Raw genomic sequence first — 22,010 nt, 5'->3', positions numbered from 1 at the left:
AGATTGGGCCACTGCACTCCAGCCTGGGCAATGAAGCGAGACATCGTCTCAAATAAATAAACAAATAAAATTAAAATTAAATAAAATAAAAGTAATAATGCAAGTAATTCTGCCTACCTTCTTTACTCAATAAATGTAGGTCTTGTAACGAGTTTGATAGTGATATCAATTTTCTTTTCCACAGAGCCTCTCAAAGTCTGATAACTGCACCTTGCTAAATGTTACTCTAGTACTTAATTATTTTTTCCATACAAGAGAGGCACTGAACACAAGCCAAATATATCCTATTTGATATTCAGTGGAAGAAACAGTGACTTTTTCTTGAACCTATAGAAAATCCTCACCATGCCGGACAAAGAATGTATAACGGTCTCCCCATCATGATACCTTCCATTTACACTGACTTCAGAACTTAATCCCTAACAAGATGCCACTATTTTGCAGAATGAGGTCTGTGGTAGGTATAACATTTTCCACAAATTCTTTTACACTTCTCCCCTCAAGAGGTGAAATCTTCTTCCCCAACATTGGAATAAGAGCTGGTCTTAGGGACATGCTTCTTAAAAACAAAATACAACAGAAGTGATGCTACATGACATCCAAGGCTAGGATAAAAAGGCTAATACAGTTGCCACTTAGACTTTTGCCCTTTTCCTTTCATCCACTTGCCCTCTGAAACCAGCCACTTGCTGTAAGGAAACTCAAGTCTTACTGAGAAGCCACACGCAGGTGCTCTGGCTCATGGCCCCTGGCAACCATCTAACTGCAACCACATAAGAACTTGAGCAAGAACCAACTAGCTAAGCCAAGATAAGTCCTAGACCCATGATAGGTAATAATGATGACTCTTCTGGGTTTATAATATCACTAAGTTTTAGATGGTTATTTCACAATAAATAATCGGTATAAGGTCTGATTAACCAAAAGCATCTTTGCTGGAAGAAACAATCATGCACTGCTTGACAGAGTATATTCTAAGAAATGCACTGTTTGGCAATTTCATCATCGTACAAACACCACAGTCTACTTACAGCAACTCAGATGGTATAACCTACTACACATCTAGGCTATATGGTGTAGCCTATTGCCACTAGACTAAGAACACGTACCACATGCTGATGTAGTGAATACAGCAGGCAACTATGACACAATGGTAAGTATTTGTGTATTTAAACGTACCTAAACATAGAAAAAGTACAGCAAAAATATGGTATAAAAGATTACAAAAAAAAAACAAACTAGTACACCTATTATAAATGGAGCTTGCAGGGCTAGAAACTGCTCTGGGTCAGTAGTGAGTGAATGTGAAGGTCTAGGACATTAATGTACACTACTGCAGACTTTATAAACACTTAAGCTACGTAAATTTATTTAAAAATTTTTTTCTTTAATAATAAACCTTAGATTATAACTTTATAAACTTTTTCTTTTTAAAAGAATCTTAACTTTTGTAATAACACGGTGTAAAACACAAACACACTGTACAGCTAACCAGAATATTTTTTCTTTTTCTTAGAAATGGGATCTCACTATGTTATCCAGGCTGGACTCAAACTCCTGGGCTCAAGCCTCCTAAGTAGTTGGGACTACCAGGCATACACTACCACACCCAGCTCCTATATCCTTATAAGTTTTTTTCTTTCTATTAAAAATTATTTTTTTTTACTTTTTAAACTTTCTTGTTAAAAATGAAAACACAAACACACACATTAGCCTAGGCCTACCCAGGGTCAGGATCATTACTGTCCGTCTTCCACCTCCATATCTTGTCCCATTGGAAGGTCTTCAGGGGCAACAACACAACTGGAACTGTCATCTCCTATGGTAACAATGCCTTCTTCTGGAATATTTCCTGAAGGACCCCTCATGGGATGATTTATAGTTACTTTTTTTTTTCTTTTTGAGACAGAGTTTCACTCTTGCTGCCCAGGCTGCAGTGCAATGGTGCGATCTTGGCTCACCGCAGCCTCTGCCTCCCGGGTTCAAGCGATTCTCCTGCCTTAGTCTCCCGAATAGCTGGGATTACAGGCATGCGCCACCATGTCCAGTTAATTTAGTATTTTTAGTAGAGATGGTGTTTCTCCATGTTGGTCAGGCTGGTCTTGATCTCCCGACCTCAGGTGATCCACCCGCCTCGGCCTCCCAAAGTGCTAGGATTACAGGGAGAGCTACCATGGCCGGCCTACCTTTTTATATGGAGGAGCACACTCTAAGATAATAAAAGGTATCATACAGTAAATACATAAACCAGTAACAGCTGTTTACTGTCACTGTGAAGTACTGTGTACTGTATATAACTGTATTATACTTTTATACAACTGGCAGTACAGAAAGTTGTTTACACAAACATCAACACAAACCCATGAGTCATGTAATATACTATAAAATAAGTATATACCAGCTATATCACTAAGGAATATTTTTCAGCTCCATTATAATGTTATGAACCCAATATTGTTTATATAGTCTATCACTGACCAAAATGTCATTATGTGGCCCATGACTATATATTAAACAATTTTACAGAAAATGTTCAACTCGAACATAATTTCACATGAGAACATATACAGAAAAAGCCTAACATACCTTGTTATAGTAGAGGTTAACTGCACCATCATTTTATTTGCATATGATGATGCTTCAAGTGACACTATTTGATCCCATGGATTTATCAAGAGGATACAGGCAAGAATATATACAAGATATATGGGTTTAATGAGCTTACATTCCAAGAAGGAAAAAACAATAGTAAATGATAAGAAAAATTCAGACTGTGTTAAGTGCCATGAACTAAAAACATATTAAGGGGAGAGGAATCAGAGGAAGAGCAATTTCAGACACAGTGAACAAGAGAAATCTCACTGAAGGTTAAATCTGATAAGAACTGGGCCAGGTGCAGTGGTTCACACCTGTAATCCCAGCACTTCGGGAGGCTGAGATGGGCAAATCACTTGAACTTAGAAGTTCAAGACTAGCCTGGCCAACATGGTGAAATCCACCTCTACTAAAAGTACAAAACTTAGCCAGGCATGGTGGCACATGCCTGTAGTCCCAGCTACTTGAGAGGCTGAGGCAGGAGAATCGCTTGAACCCAGGAGGCAAAAGGTGCAGTGAGCCAAGATCGCCCACTGTACTCCAGCTTGGGCAACAGAGTGAGACTCTATCTCAAAAAAAAAAAAAAAAAACCAAATCTGGTAAGAACAGCCTGTCACAGATCTGGAGAAAAGCAATACAGTCAAAGGAGAAGGTATAAATGCCTGGATGTGGGAACAAACACCAGTGTGACCACAGCATAATGAACACAGAAAGAATCATGTAAGATGACATCACAGAACCCCACCAGACCAAGTACCCACCTTATAAATCATAATAAGCAGTTTACATTTTATTGTAATCACAATGAGAATTCATTAGAGGGTTTTAAACAAGAAGAGTAATATCTAATTTAAGTTTTTAAAAGATTGTTCTGCCAGGCACAGGGGCTCACGCCTGTAATCCCAGCATTTTGGGAGGCCAAGGCGGAAGGATCACTTGAGGTCAAGAGTTCGAAACCAGACTGGCCAACATAGTGAAACCCCATCTCTACTAAAAAAAAATTTTAACAAATACATACACACACACACACACACACAAATTAGCTGGGCGTGGTGGCCTGCGTCTGTAGTCCCAGCTACTTGGGAGGCTGAGGCAGAATTGCTTGAACCTGGAAGGCAGAGGTTGCAGTGAGTGGAGACTGCACCACTGCACTCTAGTCTGGGTGTCTGGGTGACAGGGCGAGACTCCATCTCAAAAAAAAAAAAAAGATTGCTCTGGCTGCTATATTGAGAAAGAGCTAGAGAGAGGCAATATTAGTGCAAATGTTTACAGTACCTGAAAATCAATGCTTCTGCATAGGGTAAGTGCCCTACAAATGTTGGCTATCATTATTATTGCTGTCATCATATACAACCCATGTTGTTGCACGTATATAGTTTTCCTTCCTCTTGACAAAGTATATATTCCTTGAGGATAGAATTAATTTCAGTAATCTTATATAAATGAGTATATCAGAATTATCTGAAGATTTTACCAAACTACACTGTGTGTCCTCCAACCAGGAGGATTCTGCCCCAAAAGGCCTGGGACACAGTCAAGGCATGTACAGGTTATGGGCTCCCCAGGTGATTCCAATATTGTGCCTTAAAACCACTAGTCAGTGCCATTCCTCTTCTACATCATCCTCTGATACAACACAAAATCAATGTTTAACAGATTTCTAGAATTAATGACACACACGTTCAATAACAAAGTAGCTGCTTTGAAGCAAATGTAGTAAGAGGTTCACTACTGCTGAATTAGATATATTTCAGGCCTCAAACAACCAGAGGTATTAACCTTCACCTAAATCCATCTAATATTAGAGTTTCATGGAACCCGACTTTCAACTTGAAAGAAAATACTCACACTGGCCAGGCACAGTGGCTCATACCTGTAATCCCAACACTTTGGGAGGCTGAGGCAGGCGGATCACAAGATCAGGAGACTGAGACCATCCTGGCTAACACGGTGAAACCCCATCTCTACTAAAAATACAAAAAATTAGCCAGGCGTGGTGGTGGGCACCTGTAGTCCCAGCTACTCAGGAGGCTGAGGCAGGAGAATGGCTTTTATATTTAATACTCCGGGAGGCAGAGCTTGCAGTGAGCTGTGAGATCCCACCACTACACTCCAGCCTGGGCGACAGAGCAAGACTCCATCTCAAAAAAAAAAAAAGAAAAGAGAAAACCGTCACACCAACAAAAAAATAAAATTTGTCTATATTAAAATTTCACTACCAAATACAACTTAGCAGTGGTATCTTCATTTGTAAAGTAACAGTACATTCTCATTTATTTTCCCTAAGAATTTCATGTAAAGTAGTTTTTTTTGTTTGTTTTTGAGATCAAGTTTCCCTCTTGTCACCCAGGCTGGAGTGCAATGGCACCATCTCGGCTCACTGCAACCTCCACCTCCCGGGTTCAAGCGATTCTCCTGCCTCAGTCTCCCGAGTAGCTGGGATTACAGGCGCCTGCCACCATGCCCAGCTAATTTTTTCATATTTTTAGTAGAGACGGGGTTTCACCGTGTTGGCTGGGCTGTCATGTAAAGTTTTTAAAGCTCAAAAGCAAACTCTACATATAGCTGACAAAGTGATAACTTGAGATTTCCATTTGTTTGGTTGTATCCTACCTCAAAGGTGCCAATTTAATATTATTCAATTAATAGTTTCCAAATAATAACAACCAACGCATACAGGAAACTACTTTAGAAAGGAACAAAAGAATAAAAAACTAATTTATTCACCTTTATTTGGAGAGAATTATTGCTATGCAATAAAAAGCAATTCTAAAGTAGTTATTTTAATTAATTCTATCAAAAATTTATCTTTTAAAAAGTAATCAATCACATGATGAAATTTCTATGAATAATGGAATTATGACCTGATACTCAAATGAGACAAATGTATATTTTGTTGTTTTAAAAAATCTCAGGGGCCGAGCGCGGTGGCTCAAGCCTGTAATCCCAGCACTTTGGGAGGCCGAGACGGGCGGATCACGAGGTCAGGAGATCGAGACCATCCTGATTAACACGGTGAAACCCCGTCTCTACTAAAAAAATACAAAAAAATTAGCCGGGCGAGATGGCGGGCGCCTGTAGTCCCAGCTACTCGGGAGGCTGAGGTGAGAGAATGGCGTAAACCCGGGAGGCGGAGCTTGCAGTGAGCTGAGATCCGGCCACTGCACTCCAGCCTGGGCCACAGAGCGAGACTCCGTCTCAAAAAAAAAAAATCTCAGGACAGACACATCATCTGGAAAACAAAAAACCTTTAACTGGAAAAGATAATATCCTATGAACAACCACTGTAAGAATTACAAATCAGAAGCATTAGACTAAATTAAACAATTCTAATTTTCAAAGTTTTAAATTTTAGAACCATCCTTAATTAGTATTACTAAACCAAACTGTTCATTGATTAACAATATCAGATTTAAAGGCTTTAATTAAAAGTGCATAGTTACACAGAGAATATTACAGTCATGGAAAAATAATTTTACCAGTTCGAGTATTACTTGTTTACCTTTCTAACCTCATGATGAACCATATGTTTGAAGAAAATTGTGGGCCCTGATGAAAATTACTAAAAAAGGGGGAAAATAATTTAAGATACTTAACTCCTCAGTATTAAATATAAAAGCAGGAATATGAACAACACCTTCATTTATGAAATGTCTAAATATAAATATACCATCATTTAACACAATATATTATAGTAAAAAGCTACGGAGGTTGAGGCAGAACCACAGTGCACAAATTCATTGTTTCTTCTTTCACATTGCATAAGTCCTATTATTTGGTTTTAGTTATTCCACACCCAAATTACACACACACACACACCTATAAACTTGTATTTTAAACTATGAAGCCTTATGGATGGATTCTGACATTTTTCTAGTAGCTCAATAGCCAATTTCTCCAATTTTCCAATAAAATTTTCATAGTGGCAATTTAAGAAGAAAACAAGAAATGCTGAATCAAACACATTTTATATACATTTTGGGACACAAGTCAGGAAGGAAATTACTGACCTATAGAACTTTTGCATTCAAATGTAGAAGCACTCACTCTTGATTCTCTTTATTCAGATATCATCTTTAATATACATGATACATTTACAAACAATTGCTCTTCCATCCACATAGCTTTAAAAAATGTGACATAGTCAAGTACTTTAGTAATTACTCTAACAGGCATTTCTTTCAGATATTAACTTAAAATATATACAACTTATAAGAAGTCTTACTTGGTTTTACAACTCTCTGGTAAAATGTCAGACAGCTAGCTTTCTGCAGCACCAAAAAGACACAGTACTATGTAAGGCACCTCATTAGTGACTCATCTGTATGCTCCCATGATACCAGCACAGGAATCATCTCAGTCAAACTGACCACTTACTCTCAAAACCAAAAAGTACCCTCCCCACCAAAGATACCTAAAATTCATCATCACACATTCTCTACCTCAAATGCAAAAGAAGTAGACTACAGAATAAGAGAACTGACAAAAAAAAAGTTATCAATAGTCATACTTAATATTATAAAATAAAGCTGGAATTTCCTAATGGAAATAAGCCTGGATGCTCTTTATTAGACTCCCAACCCCCTCAAAAACAGCATTTTCACTAACTTTAACTGCTAGCTAATGTTAACTTACAAGTCCATGGATCAACCCCAAATTAAAAACTCCTGCTCTTAATAATTACAACTAATACATTTACATTGGCAATAGAGATCTACAGTCTCTTATTCAAACTCTTCAGGCCAGTAGATGTGCTTCAGAACTGAGAATTTGGAAAACACTGCTGCAGAGAAGTATAATTTACAAATATTAACCCTCATGGGAAAATGATATAAATAAACACCAATATTAGCCTCACATCGCAGTTCAGTGTAAGTCATATTTTATCAACCAAATGAATTAGGGAAAAAAGTTCTTGCCCAGGGGTGAGGCTACAGCACCAGAACACTTGCTTGTGCATAACTAAGGCAACCTGCCCTCTTCAAGCAGCCCTTTTAACTGGGAGCAAAGCGAAGACAGCAAAAAAAGAGAAAAGTTCAATTTTCAGGAATTTCTGAATTTCAGAATTACACGGAAGGAATTGCGGACCTAAAATTAGGATGTTTTCAGAAGGTTTTTATCAAACGTTTAAAATTTTTCCCTATTAATGGAAATTAAACACATATGGATGGGAAGGTTTAGGGAATTAAGGCTGTCAGTAGTTGTCAAAAGAGTCGTTTTGAAAATACATGAGAACATTTTCATTGTCACAATGAATGGACTTGCCAAAGGCCAGTGATGGTTAATATCCTGTATCAACTTTTAAATGTCCTCCAGTCCTGAAGCTGAAAAAAAATTTTACAATTATCTAAGCCTAGAACCTAACTGTACACATATAAAGACAAAGGGATGGAGTTTTTTTACACAGTAGTTTAACAGACTGTAAATTAAGGGAAGATTAAACTTGTTTGAAATTTTCCCAAGTGTTGTCTCTTCACCTGAAAAAATCTTGTCAAGGATAGCAATACCTCTCTTTTTTTTTTTTTTTTCACAAGGATGTAAATATTTTTCTATTTTCTTCTTATCACAAAGATACACACACTTTGGCCTATACATGAGTTGATCAGAAATTTTGTGTACTAGCCTGGATATCTAAACACTACTTACAACACTGTTTCTATCAATTATTTAAAAAACTAAGTTGATGTCTTCTGAAATCAGGTTTATGGATAATGAATCACGGAAAATTGCTGACAATAATAGCTAGCACTACTTCAATATAAACTTAATTTACTCACATTTATAAACACTAATATTACAATTCTTAAAAACTAAAAATTGGGCCGGGCGCAGTGGCTCAAGCCTGTAATCCCAGCACTTTGGGAGGCCGAGACGGGCGGATCACGAGGTCAGGAGTTCGAGACCACCCTGGCTAACACGGTGAAACCCCCGTCTCTACTAAAAAATACAAAAAGCTAGCCGGGCGAGGTGGCTGGCGCCTGTAGTCCCAGCTACTCCGGAGGCTGAGGCAGGAGAATGGCGTAAACCCGGGAGGCGGAGCTTGCAGTGAGCTGAGATCCAGCCACTGCACTCCAGCCCGGGCGACAGAGCGAGGCTCCATCTCAAAAAAAAAAAAAAAAAAAAAAAAATTAAAAATTGAAGACTACATGGAATCAATTTTTTTCAGATAATATACTGTCTGTAAACACATTAATGTCAACATTAATGTGTTTGTATTACTTTCATACCTAATCAACTGGGCATCAAGAGACTTTACCAATTATCTCTGTCAATTCTACCATTGCTAGTAATTCTTAATACTCAAGTTGGAATTTTAGGCCAATCTATTAAAACCTTGTTAGCATTTTTGTTTTCTCAAGCAAACACATTTTTACCTACCCACACCTCTCAGTGCTAGAGAGCAACTTTTAGAAGCACTAGCAAACCACCACCAGTGGAATCGGATAAATGCCGATGATTCAGATAACTCCAGGAAAGATTTACCCTGCTGTGATTTTCCTAAATATCAGGCAAAGAAAACACATATATCCTGTACTACTAATGTTATTTGAATGCCTGGTTTACATAGCACACTAATTTCTCTTTTCCACTAGTTTCCATAAATACTAAGGTATGAAAAGTACTACTTTTGGCTAAAAGTTTTCAAAATGACCATTATATTTTCACACTATTTAATTTAAAAAAGAAACCAAGCTACCAAACTTACATTCGGGCAAAAAAAAAAAAAAGTTTTTTTTCAATAAATGTAGAAATATTTTAATTCACATGTTACAATGAATCAATAAGGAGTCAAAATCCAGTTACACATTCATAAAAATTCCATATATCATCCTCAGAATAATCAGTTTCTGTACAAATATTTACAGGTGTCTAAGTATGTAGTTTTTCCTCAGTGTGCTACAGAATTTAAAGGCTCTGCTTGAATATTCCCCTAATCAAGCGCAGAATCTGTTTCTTCATCAATTTCTCCAAGGACTGCAACGTTGTCACCTCTTACAGTGTATAATCCTAGTACCACTTGCTCTACCCCCTGTGAAGAGCTGAATACTCGCTCATGGGTTTCATCCAAAATCAAATTAATGGTCTGGTCAAAACCTTTCAGTGTTCCCACAATCATTCTCCCATCAGATGTAATAACGGCAACAGTTCGGTTGACATAGTTCTCCAAGGCGGAGGTCATGCTGCTCGGCCCGGTAGTTTGGGGTAACGCAGTGGTGCCGGCCACAAGCAGAACTGAAAGGGCGCGCCAGAACCCGGCAGCGAAAGGTTCGCGCCTGCGGGCCGAAGCAAATATCGTGAGAGTTACTGCTTACAGCAATGCCTCTCTTAATTATAATTTGGTTGCCAATCTGCATGAGTAGCAGTTGCATTCATGATGAGCCTACATCCAAGGGCAAAAGCATCATTCTCAACTCTGGCTGCACATGAGAATCATCTATGCCCAGGCCAACACCCTTAACCAATTAAATTAGAATCTCTAGAAGGTAGGACACAGACATCAGTATTTTTGCTCTGTTTCATTGTTTGTTTTTGAGGTAAAGTTTATGCAGAGTGAAATGCAGAGGTCTTCGGTGTACAACTCTACTTGAGTAACAAACACCCCAATCAAGATACAGGACGTTTCCACTACTCAGAAAGTACCCGCCTGCCCTACATCCAGTCAGTGCCCCCACTTTCCATAAGCAATCACTCCTCATATTTCTAATGCTATAGCCTCATTTCTGAACTTCATATAAACATAATCCATCACATAGTGTGTACTCTTCTGTACCTGACTTCTTTCACTAAACACAGTGTTTCAGAGATTCATTCATATTCATTTCATCATGAAAAAAGTAGTTCATTCTTTTTGACTGCAGAGTAGTATTCCAGTGTATGAAAACACTGCAATTTGTTTATCTGTTCTTTCTGTTGACCAGCAGTGGAGCTGTTTTAATTTGTGGACTATTAAAGCTGTTATAAATCTCCCTATACATTTTGGGGACATGTTTTCACCTCTCTCGAGCAAATACCTAGGAGTGGAACTGGTGCAGCTGTATGTTTAATTTTAAAAGAAACAGGCATCAACTTTTTTTTAAGGTTCCAGGTAACTCCAATGCAAAAAGCCTTAATGTTTTCTAATGAGGTCATGGCAAAGTATTCTAACATTTTTGTCTGTCCCATGTCTGTTCCAGTCAAGAAAAAATTATGTTGCTTTTTCTTTTTAAATCCTTTGCATGGGTTGCAAGATTATAATACCTATGAATTTCACTTGAAACAGTAAAAAGGGGCATTTAAATATATATGCTGTATAAAAGGGGGCACACAGTCATAAGAGTCATATGATTTGAGAACCAGATGAATCTGACTGAACCTGTCACCAGAAAAATAAAAATTTATGTATAATTCCAATGTCGTATTCAATTTGTATTTGAGAATTATGAAGTCCATCCTCAGAATACTTACAAGTCCACAGACCAACCCCAAATTAAAATCTCCTGCTCTTACATTAAATTCTATGAGTCTTGACTTCACTGTGTGTAAGATGACCAAAGCTAGAAATCATAAAATATATTAAACTACATAAAACATATGACAAAGGACACTATCAATTGTGTTATTAAAAGTTATGAAATTAAAGAATCTGAATATTAAGACTTCTTCCAAATCAATAAGAAAAAGATGGCCTCCACAGAAAAACGAAAAAAGGGCAATAAACACATGACTCCTAAAACGAAATAAAACCAGCCAGAATATTTAAGATGCTCACCTCATTAGATGAATTTTAAGTGATCAAATTACCATTATTTCCATCAGATTGACAATAAAAAAAAAGAAAAACTGGTAACACCACGTGTTAGCTAGCATTATATAGACACATCTATTATCACACTCTTAGTGGAGGCATACAATAGTATAAATGTCCTTGATGACAATTTGACAACATGTATAAATAAAGTTAATGTGTATACGCAATGTCTACTTTTAAAAATTTCTCCTTAGAAAGTACAGATGCTCCTTGACTTATGATGGGGGTTACATACCGATAAAATAATTTCAACTTATGATAGGTTTAAGTAAAAAATGCATTTAATACATGTAACCTACCAAACATCATAGCTTACTCTAGCCTACTTTAAGCATGCTCAGAACACTTACATTAGCTGCAGTTGGGCAGAATCACCCAACACAAAGTCTATTTAATAAGAAAGTGTTGAACATATCATGTACTCTACTGAATACTGTATTGAAAATGAAAAACTGAATGGTTATATTGGTACTCAAAGTAGGATTTCTATTGAACATGTATTGCTTCACACCATCATAAAGTCAAAAAATCCTAAATTGAACCATCCAAAATTGGGGACGATCTGTACTAAAAAATCACCTAGACATATGTACCAGAGTTTCACAAAAAGGGTTAAATTATAATAGCAAAAAATAATGGGAGAGGGTGCTAAATAAATATACCTTAGTAGTGGTTGGTTAAATATAGTCTGACTCATCCAAGCAACTACATTCTAAGCTGCTTGTAATATTATTACCATACCCAAAGAGCAACATGGTTATACTACCTTGAAGAAGGCCAGGCATGATGACTCACACTTGCAATCCCAGCACTTTTCAAAATCCCCGTTTTAGGTGTATTGTGAAGATCACTGGTGAAATGACAATGTCATTTCCAAGTGGAATTATTAAAGTCTTCACCAGAAATTCAACTCTAGCTATGTTGTGCTTCAGGGTGAAAAAGTATCAGCAGATTAGAGCAGACTCTTCCAAATGCACAACTTGTGTTCAGGTTTATACACCTTTTGTTTTGAAGGTTGAAATTTCTTTTTAAGAAATTTTTTCCTGCCGGGGCAGTGGCTCACGCCTGTAATCTCAACACTTTGGGAGTCTGAGGCAGGTGGATCACTAGAGCTTAGGAATTCGAAATCAGCTAGGTAACATGGCAAAACACCACCTGGGCCAAAAAAAAAAAAAAAACCCAAAAAAAAGCACAAAAATTAGCTGGGCGTGGTGGCGTGTGTCTGTAGTCCCAGGCTGAGGTGGAGAATCGCTTGAGCCTGGGAGGCAAAGGTTGCAGTGAGCTGATATTGTGTCGCCACTGCACTCCAGCTTGGTGACAGAGCGAGACTCCATCTCAAAAAAAAAAAAAAAAATCACCTTAAATGCTGTATGATTATTAATCACCCCAGTTCAGTGAAAAGATAAGTAAATGAATGCATGCATGCATGCTATATGGGCATTTAAAAAACATCACCACTACCACCACACACACACACCCCGAAGGGCCTTCATTTCTGATCCCCAACTACCACAGGATTCAATAATGTAGTAGACACTCTACCACAGAGAACACTCCTAACATCTAACAACAGCCACATTCTAACATAACATTAGACAAATGTGAACTCTTCTTGCTATACAGTGGTCTCCCCTTATTAGGGGGTGAATACATTTCCAGATCCCTCAGAATACACCTGAAACCACAGATAGTGTCAAACTCTATATATACCATGTATTGTTGCTCTAATAACTGAAACAGCTACTGCTAAGTGACTAATGGGCGGGTATCATATATAGATATGCTAAACAAAGGGATAATTCACATCTTGCCCTGGATGGTGCAAGATGGCACAAGATTTCATCACTCTACTCAGAACAGCATGCAATCTCAAACTTATGAATTATTTCTGGAATTTTCCATTTAATATTTTTGGACTGTAGTTGACTGCGGTTAACTGAAATTGCAGAAGACAAAGCGTCATGTAAGGGAAAACCGTTATAGTTGTCACTGAATTCTAACAACTTACTGACCTGAAGTTACCTCTTGTCCAATAGCCAAAATCACCTGGGATATGAGAAAATTTTCTCAAAGAAACACATATATCAATCTATATTCTGATTTTTTTTTTTTTTTTTTGGTTTTTTTTTTGAGATGGAGTCTGTCGCCCAGGCTGGAGTGCAATGGCACAATCTTGGCTCACTACAACCTCTGCCTCCCAGATTCAAACGATTCTCCTGCCTTGGCCTCCCAAGTGGCTGGGATTATAGGCATCCGCCACTGCACCCAGTTAATTTTTCTATTTTTAGTAAAGATGGGGTTTCACCATGTTGGCCACGCTGATCTTGAACTCCTGACCTCAAGTGATCCACCCACCTCAGCCTCCCAAAGGGCTGGGATTACAGGTATGAGCCACCATCCCTGGTCCCCCAGAGTTGATTTTCTTTTCAAGAAGCAGATTACAACAACTGAGAAGCAATGCCAAAAGCTAAAAAAATTCAATGTTTCTAATTCAGCACATACTTTGTAGACACAAAAATTCCTAAATACTCTCAGTGGCCCCCATATTTGCTAGCATAATTGGTTGGCATTTTTTAAAAATCCGAACCATTTTAAAACATTTTTTAACATAAAAGTCCTAAGAATCTATAGTGCACTTTTTTGTTTTGTTTTGTTTTTATAAGATGGAATCTCGCTCTGTTACCCAAGCTGTAGTGCAAGAGGGACAATTTCAGCTCACCGCAACCTCTGCCTCCTGAGTTCAAGCGATTCTCCTGCCTCAGCCTCCTGAGTAGCTGGGATTACAGGCGCCCACCACCATGCCTAGCTAATTATTGTATTTTTAGTAGAGATGGGGTTTCACCATGTTAACCAGGCTGGTCTCAAACTCCTGACCTCAAGTGATCCCCCTACCTCAGCCTCCCAAAGTGCTGAGATTACAGGCGTTAGCCACTGCACCTGGCCTACAATGCATTTTTTTTTTTCAGTTTTGAAAAACCTCATTCTTTGAGCAAAGATATTCCTGCTAAAACTGTTTCACATTCAATTTTTAAACTTTTGTGGGATATGCCAACCTCAATAAAATCACATTTGTAGTGTATTTATCAAGTGCTATATATTCATAAAAGCAAATTAACACAAAAAAGAAACAGTATGAAGTAGTATTTACAGCACTATGAAAAAAAAATCAAACTAAAATGTTACAATGTTTATCATTTTCATTAAACTGAATCCTCAAATGTGATGTACTCAGGTCTATATGTAACCAAAACTGGACTGGCAAGATTAAGTCTGACATGTAACAAAGGGCTCCCTCACTTTCTAATACAGTATAGTACTCTCATCTGTTACTCTCATCTCTCGTACAATATACTTTCCCAGGAGTCAATGCATAGACTAAAATGACTAATTTTCACCAATTCCTACATGTTTTTCAAGCACAGGACACAAACTCTGCAACAGGAGTTGCAGCTCAGCTTTTCTTCCTTCTCCTCTCCCCCACAGATTATTTTCAAAATTTATTACTCTCGAGAACAATCTGGGGTGAGAGTAGAACAATCGGGGGGGGAGGGTAGATTACATGCACTTTTAATGTATCGTCTCAATCAAAGACAAGCTGATTCCCTCCACACATCATTATTACCCAACTGTCAGTCTGCAAACTAAACCCAACTTGCAGCTACTATGTTCTTTGGTCACCACAGTTTTAAAAGGAGTAGCGGGTAGGGAAGTAGAGAGTGTAGGGAAACCAACATTCTGAAATCAGGAAGTTTTACATTTTAAAAAAGAATCCAGGTCTATAATGTCTGGAGGAGAGGGGGGTCTAATTTCATGTACAGGCACAAAAGAATGTCGAATTAATGTTCTACAATCCCCCGCAGCCTAAACATTCCTAGCTTATATGCAATATGAGATGTGTTGGCTTTTGAATGTGCCACCTCTGCTTTATATCAAAGGAATGACAACCAAAAACTATTCCCAGATAATCCATGTCTTAATATCAGTAAGCTTCTAGTTCCAAAACAACTGGAAAGAAAAAATTCACTTGGGTGGTTGAGTAAAGTAGAACTATCAAGAAAAGCTTAGGAAATAACTGAAATCAAATCTCCCCACAATGTCTGTATTATATTTTTTTAAAAAGCATAATAAATCCCAGTTGAATTTTCCCAAGGTAGAGTATTGTGACTTGGATGACCATTGTAGTTTTCAAGAAACAGAAACGTAGCAACATGAATCCCTTAGACCTAAACAACAGTGGCTCCAGCCCTGGATTCCTTGAGTTATGGGGTACCACTCTGGCTATACAACCATCCCCGTGAAGCTGTCTATTGCGCCAAGAGGACTTGTCTAACTGGAGCACATGTTTGCTCCCCTAACGCTACATCATTCTATGGGTATGCAGGAACCTAAAATATCTGCCCAGACAGCCCTCAACAAGCTTCCAAAGCCTCTTTCACCAGATCAGTCCTCCAGAAAGAAAACTATACCAACTAGACTGTGTATCCTTAGGCTTGAAGGCTACCAAGAGGCAACTGTATGCAGAGGGTGTGAACAGAGTTGAACATGTTGCTTGGGATGTCTATATAGGTCTGCCCAAATACTCTTAATTGTTGTGGTAACAAGCAGTGAAGAAAGGAGAAGCAGAGAGGGCTATGGACCAGAAGCCAGACAGTAACTTTCTACCACCGCAGTTTGACATGAGAAACTCCAACGAGTCTGAAAATACTAAATTCTAACCTGGCCTCCCAGGGTCTTATTATGGTATACTTATGAAGGAAGGAGGACGAAACTTTTTTTTTTTTTTGGCAAGCTCTTTTTTAAGATTGATTTATAACTTTTAAATCAGACGTACGGTATATGAGACTTCATTTGTACTCTTGTTCCTAGACCCACAAAAGTTAAGAGCAAGCATGTCTGAAAGGCTTATTTCTCTGAATCACCTCAATCTAAATAAAGCACTTGGATAAGATCCTTTAAGCTAATAGTATTCACTAAACTGTAAACCACAAGTTCTATAAGTTTCAAATTAAGACAAATTAATATACAAGGTATCTGTAAAGTCAAGAAGCATAAAAAATTTTAAAGTATGCTAGCTACATATTCATATAACATGCTCATTATGTTTTTCTTCTATTTCCATATACCTTTTCAGGGAAAGTATCTCTAAATTTAAAGCAGTAAGTCCAATTGTTAATCTAGGAAAAAAAAAAGTATAACAAATACACAAGCCAGGAGCAGTGGCGCCAACCCATGGTCTCATTATAGTCCCAGCTACTTGGCAGGCTGAGGTGGTAAGATTACTTGGGGCCAGGAGTTTGAAGCTGCAATGCACCATGATCATGCCTATGAATAGCCACTGAACTTGTGCCTGGGAAACATAGTGAGAGCCCATCTCTTTAAAAACTAAAAATAAAAAGTACAATACAGTATTTAACCTGTTATTCCAGGCTTTGTGGACTCTCTGTAGTGTATCTATTGTGCTTACCCCCCGTCAGATTAATAGAATATACTGCTTCAAATTCAGCACCAGTGAAGGGGTCTGGAAGTGGGGAGGAAAAAAAAGCTAATGATTCTTTATGTGAAAATATAACAGATACAAAAACAAGAGTATCCTGTGTTTTCTGACTTTTCAGGTATATTGTACAACTACACTTAGGGCCATCTGTCTGGGAGTCATCCCACAGAACATGAGTCCTAATGTCTGAAATGTATTTACATCCTATTGGGAAAATCACACAAGTAGAAAATCTATAAATGCAGATTCAAACTTGCAAAGGTAAATCCATGATGACATGTAGTCCAAAACTTGCGACAGTTCCAAGAGAAAGACAGGAAAATTAACATCATAAGGCACTTAACAGCACACATGTGTCAAACACAAATGAATCAGTCATGATACAACCTCCAATTAAATTTCAGCAAAACATCATTTTTTATATGAATTTGGTATTAATGAAAATTTAAATGTTATAGTTTATATATAATTAACTTGTGCTGTTATAATTGTACACAGTCTAAAAACAAGGATTTTATACATAGCTTTATGAATGGAGATATTTAAGTACCATTATTTTGAAAATTCAACATTGAGGTGGTATTTTTTGTTTTTCATTTAATTGAGGTCAAAAGTTTACAAAAGTTATAAACGTTTAGGGAAAATTAAAATAGTTATGGTGACTAAGCCTACTGAATTACCACTCATTGCAAGGGTCTCTGCAGAGGACCTAAAAATACACAATATTTCTAACTTCAAAATTACAGAAGTTATTTAACTGAACATATCAAGGCCTCACGCCAGATTTATCATTCAACTGAAATTCTTTATCTTAACATTATTTTTTCATTCACATAACAAATACTTATTGAGCACTTATTATGTGCCAGATACTGCTCAAGGTTGTGAGGTAGAGAACAAAGCTAAAATTCCTACCCTCATGAAACTTATTTCTAATGCAAGAGAGAGATACGCAATAGTCTAACTAGTCTAAATAACTAAATAAGGTAAACTGCCAGAGAGGGAAAAAGATGTGAAAAATACTGGAGGCCAGCAGTCTTTAGAATTAGCATATCCCTCATCATACCAATTTTATGTTCACTTGAAAAATTCACTAAGGGGGTTAAACTGAGGGCTTCTACTGGCGTGTCACCAGCATTTAGTCTCTATATAAAATCCAGCTACAGTCCAGCACACACTTGATTGGTAATCAGTACCTTCACAAAATCTACCTTCTAATGTAACAGCACAGCAAGAATCGGGATCCAGAATCATCTTATAGATCAAATGAATTTCAAAAGTGTAAAGTGACTGTATTTCATTGCCCCTTTTTACTATTCTTTAATGGCTTTTTTACATGAACTAAATATAAGCCCTCTTACTATGCCATATTCTCTTTCATATGTCAATGACATACTCCTTAAAAGACAACTGATCCTACACGAAAAAAATTACATATTAATGCTAAAATTACTAGTCAAACCTTTAGGGAGAAAGAGTATTAAAGTATCTCCCCGAAAATATCTATGTGGTGGTTTAAACATGCCTGCAAATTATTTGGTACTTCTCTCTCAGGAAGGCAGAGTTTAGTTCCCCTCACCCTAAGGGGGACCTGGGCTTCTAACAGATACATTATGGAAAGGTAAAAATAGTAACAGTGGAGAAACCTGGCAGACACCACCTTACCCAAGTGACCAAAGTTCAAATCACCAGTAATAAATAATGTTAATATCATATACTCTTCTTGATATGGTAAGAAGAACACTTCCCTTGTATGATATTCTTCCTAAAAATCCACCATCCAGTATAATCAAGAAAAAAATCAGAAAAACCCAAACTTAGGAACATTCTACAAAATATCCAACCAGTACTCTTCAAAAATCAAAGTCATGAAAAACAAGGAAACACTAAGAAATTGTCAGATTGGAGGAAACTGAAGACCTGAGGCCAGGCATGGTGGCTCACACCTGTAATCCCAGCACTTTGGGAGGCCAAGGCGGGTGGATCACGAGGTCAGGAGATCAAGACCATCCTGGCTAACACGGTGAAACTCTGTCTCTACTAAACATACAAAAAATTAGCCGGACGTGGTGGCAGACGCCTGTAGTCCCAGCTACTCGAGAGGTTGAGGCAGGAGAATAGCTTGAATCTGGAAGGTAGAGGGTGCAGTGAGCCGAGATCGCGCCACTGCACTCCAGCCTGGGTGACAGAACAAAACTCCATCTCAGGGGAGGGGGGAAACACCTGAAAACTGGGCTGGGCAGATATTTTAAGTTCCTGCATATTTTAGTGGCTCATGCCTGTAATCCCAACACCTTAGGAGACCTAGGCAGGAGGATCATTTGAGACCAGGAGTTTGAGACCAGCCTGAGCAAGATAGCAAACCCTGTCTCCACAAAAACGAAAATTAAAAAAATAAAAGACATAAAACTAAATGCAACATGGTCTCTTACACTGGATCCCAAAATAGCAAGAGGACATTTGTGGAAAACTTGATGAAATTCAATAAAACTCTGTAGTTTAATTAATAGTATTTTATCAAGGTTAGTTTCTTAGTTTTGGTAAATGTACCATGTCTATATAAGATGTTGATACATAAGAATCCTCTGGACTATTTAGCAGTTCTTCTAGAAATATATAATCACTTCAAAATAAAACTTTTTCTAAAGGACAACAATCCAGGTATTTAACTTATTGTGAAAAAGGAATGGCTGAACATTAGCTGGAGGAATTATGTCTGACAGCAGCACTCATATTCCAACATTCAACCAGTTAGTGTCAAACAACACTTCACTTCACCTCCTTCAATGACCAGAAAGTGGGGTTTTCTGCTTGCTTTTTAGCTAGTACAGTCAAACAAAGTGAGACACTACCCTGCTCGAAATTAAATATTTCCTAGAACTGGGACTGGGACTCAGTATTTTTTTTATAGCACAGATGTGACTGGTAACTATCAGAAAGCCTGAAAATCTCCTCGTATTCTTTGGTGTTTCAGGGGTCTTCAAAGCACTTGCATTAAGTGCCAGGAGTAGATCTATACCTGACTCCTGAATAAACTATAAACTTCATAATAATAGCAAGTAGCCCTTGTGGAGAAGAAAGGGACTTCTACATAAATATAAATTATTTCTCAACTTTCTTAATATGATACTAAACATACCATTTCCTCAACTGATTTTGCATCAAGAAGCAAAACATGGCCAGGCACGGTGGCTCACACCTGTAATCCTAGAGCTCTGGGAGGTCAAGGCAGATGGATCATCTGAGGTCAGGAGTTCGAGACCAGCCTCGCCAACATGGTGAAACCGCGTCTTTACCAAAAATACAAAAATGAACCAGGCATGGTGGAAAATGCCTCTAATCACAGCTACTTGAGAGGCTGAGGCAGGAGAATCGCTTGAACCTGGGAAGTGGAGGTCGCAGTGAGCTGAAATGGGGCCACTGAACTCCAGCCTAAGTGACAGAGCGAGACTCCATCTCAAAAAAAAAAAAAAGCAAAACAGAATTCCAGTATGTCATCGTCTCAGTAGGAAGTAAAGTCCTGAAATTGTCTGTTACTCAGGTAGCAAAAATCAAAATTAGAATAATGATGTTTAGAGGGGTAAGCAATACTGTTTCCATAATGGCTATGTCTATGTTATCTTTAGGTCAAGTTAGAAACAAAAAAATCTACCCTTGTAAACTACATTAGCCTACCCTCACATATAATTTATCTTCCCTGAGTGTTTGTATATTTTACCCTTCTCTTTTTATTTAAATAGAAAAAAAATCAGCTGGACGCAGTTGCTCACACCTTTAAAGCCCAGCCCTTTGGGACGCTGAGGCAGGAGTATCATTTGAGCTCAGGAGTTCGAGACCTGCCTGGGCAACATAGTGAGACCTCGTCTCCACTTTAAAAAAAAAGAAAAAAAAAATTAGCCAGTCATTGTAGCCCGCACTTGTAGTCCCAGCTACTCGGGAGGCTGAGGCAGGAAGAATGCTTGAGCCTGGGATACCCAGGCTGCAGTGATCAACCCACTGCATTCCAGCCTCAGACACAGAGCAACATCTTGTCTTAAAAAAAAAAAAAAACCTCATGAAAAAGACCTTGACAGCTATAGAGTATGTGCTGTAAAATCGTTCTCAACAACACTGTCCATTCATTACTCAATAGCTCTTACATAAACAATGCACACTTTAGAAATTATTTAAGTTTTGTTTTTTTTTTTTTGAGATGGAGTTTCGCTCTTGTAGCCCAGGCTGGAGTGGAATGGCGTGATCATGGTTCACTGCAACCTCCACCTCCGAGGTTCAAATGATTCTTCTGCCTCAGCCTCCTGAGTAGCTGGGATTATAGTCGCCTGCCACCATGCCTGGCTAATTTTTGTGTTTTTAGTAGAGACGGGGTTTTGCCACGTTGGCCAGGTTGGTTTCAAACTCCTGACCTCACATGATCCACCCGCCTCGGCCTCCCAAAGTGCTGGAATTACAGGCGTGAGCCACCACATCCAGTTTATTTAAGATTTAATGCAAGAAAAATAATTGTCTTTTCTGGAGAATTTGTGACATATTTCTTCATTTAGGAAGCCATGAAAACTCTGGCTCCCAGGAAGCTTAGCTAAATTTGATGTTTTATCACAGCAACTTAATGACTTAAAAGTGATACATTTCTTCACTTCTTTCCTTGGATCTGATTTTCGACTTCTATTAACTATGTGTATCCTATTAAGTGTCACCTCAAATCTCATCTGTTAAGGAGAAATGTTAAAAATAATAATGAAATTGAACATACAGGGATCTTATTTTAAATGATTCTACTGAAAATACAAAAATTATCCAGGCATGTGGTGTCATGTGCCTGCAGTCCCAGCTACTCAGGAGACGAAGCAGGAGAATCGCTTGAACCAGAAAAGGTGGAGGTTGCAGTGAGCCAAGATGGCGCCACTGCACTCCAACCTGGATGACAGAGACTCCATCTCAAAAAACATGGATCAGAGATGGAAATGCAAAACTATAAAACTTTCAGAAAAATGCATACGGGAAACTTTTCAGGATACAAAAATAGCCAAAAAGTTCTGGACTTCACAACAGAAGCACAATCCATAAAAGAATAATAAATGGGATTTCATCAAAATTAAAAAACTTTTGTTCTGCAAAAGATGCTGTCAGAATTAA

The 22,010-nt window shown here is 38.0% G+C and overlaps 2 protein-coding genes across 8 annotated transcripts in view; both read right to left on the bottom strand.

Moving 5' to 3' along the window:
- The window catches only part of ERBIN (erbb2 interacting protein), a 145,618-nt gene that overhangs the window by 105,031 nt on the left and 18,577 nt on the right, over window positions 1-22,010 (bottom strand). The window lies entirely within an intron of this gene.
- LOC117065199 (U6 snRNA-associated Sm-like protein LSm8) overlaps window positions 9,337-22,010 on the bottom strand; it is a 31,110-nt gene continuing 18,436 nt past the window's right edge. The window contains exon 2 of the mRNA XM_033179726.1: window positions 9,337-9,869. Coding sequence (XP_033035617.1) covers window positions 9,527-9,775 — 249 coding nt within the window. The 5' untranslated portion in view covers window positions 9,776-9,869 and the 3' untranslated portion in view covers window positions 9,337-9,526. The remainder of the gene's footprint in view (window positions 9,870-22,010) is intronic.

The sequence above is a fragment of the Trachypithecus francoisi genome, unplaced genomic scaffold, assembly GCF_009764315.1.
Source record: "Trachypithecus francoisi isolate TF-2019V2 unplaced genomic scaffold, Tfra_2.0 Lachesis_group2, whole genome shotgun sequence".
Lineage (NCBI taxonomy): Eukaryota > Metazoa > Chordata > Mammalia > Primates > Cercopithecidae > Trachypithecus > Trachypithecus francoisi.
Note: the sequence above shows the minus strand (reverse complement) of the source record. Positions and strands in the feature narration are given on the sequence as shown.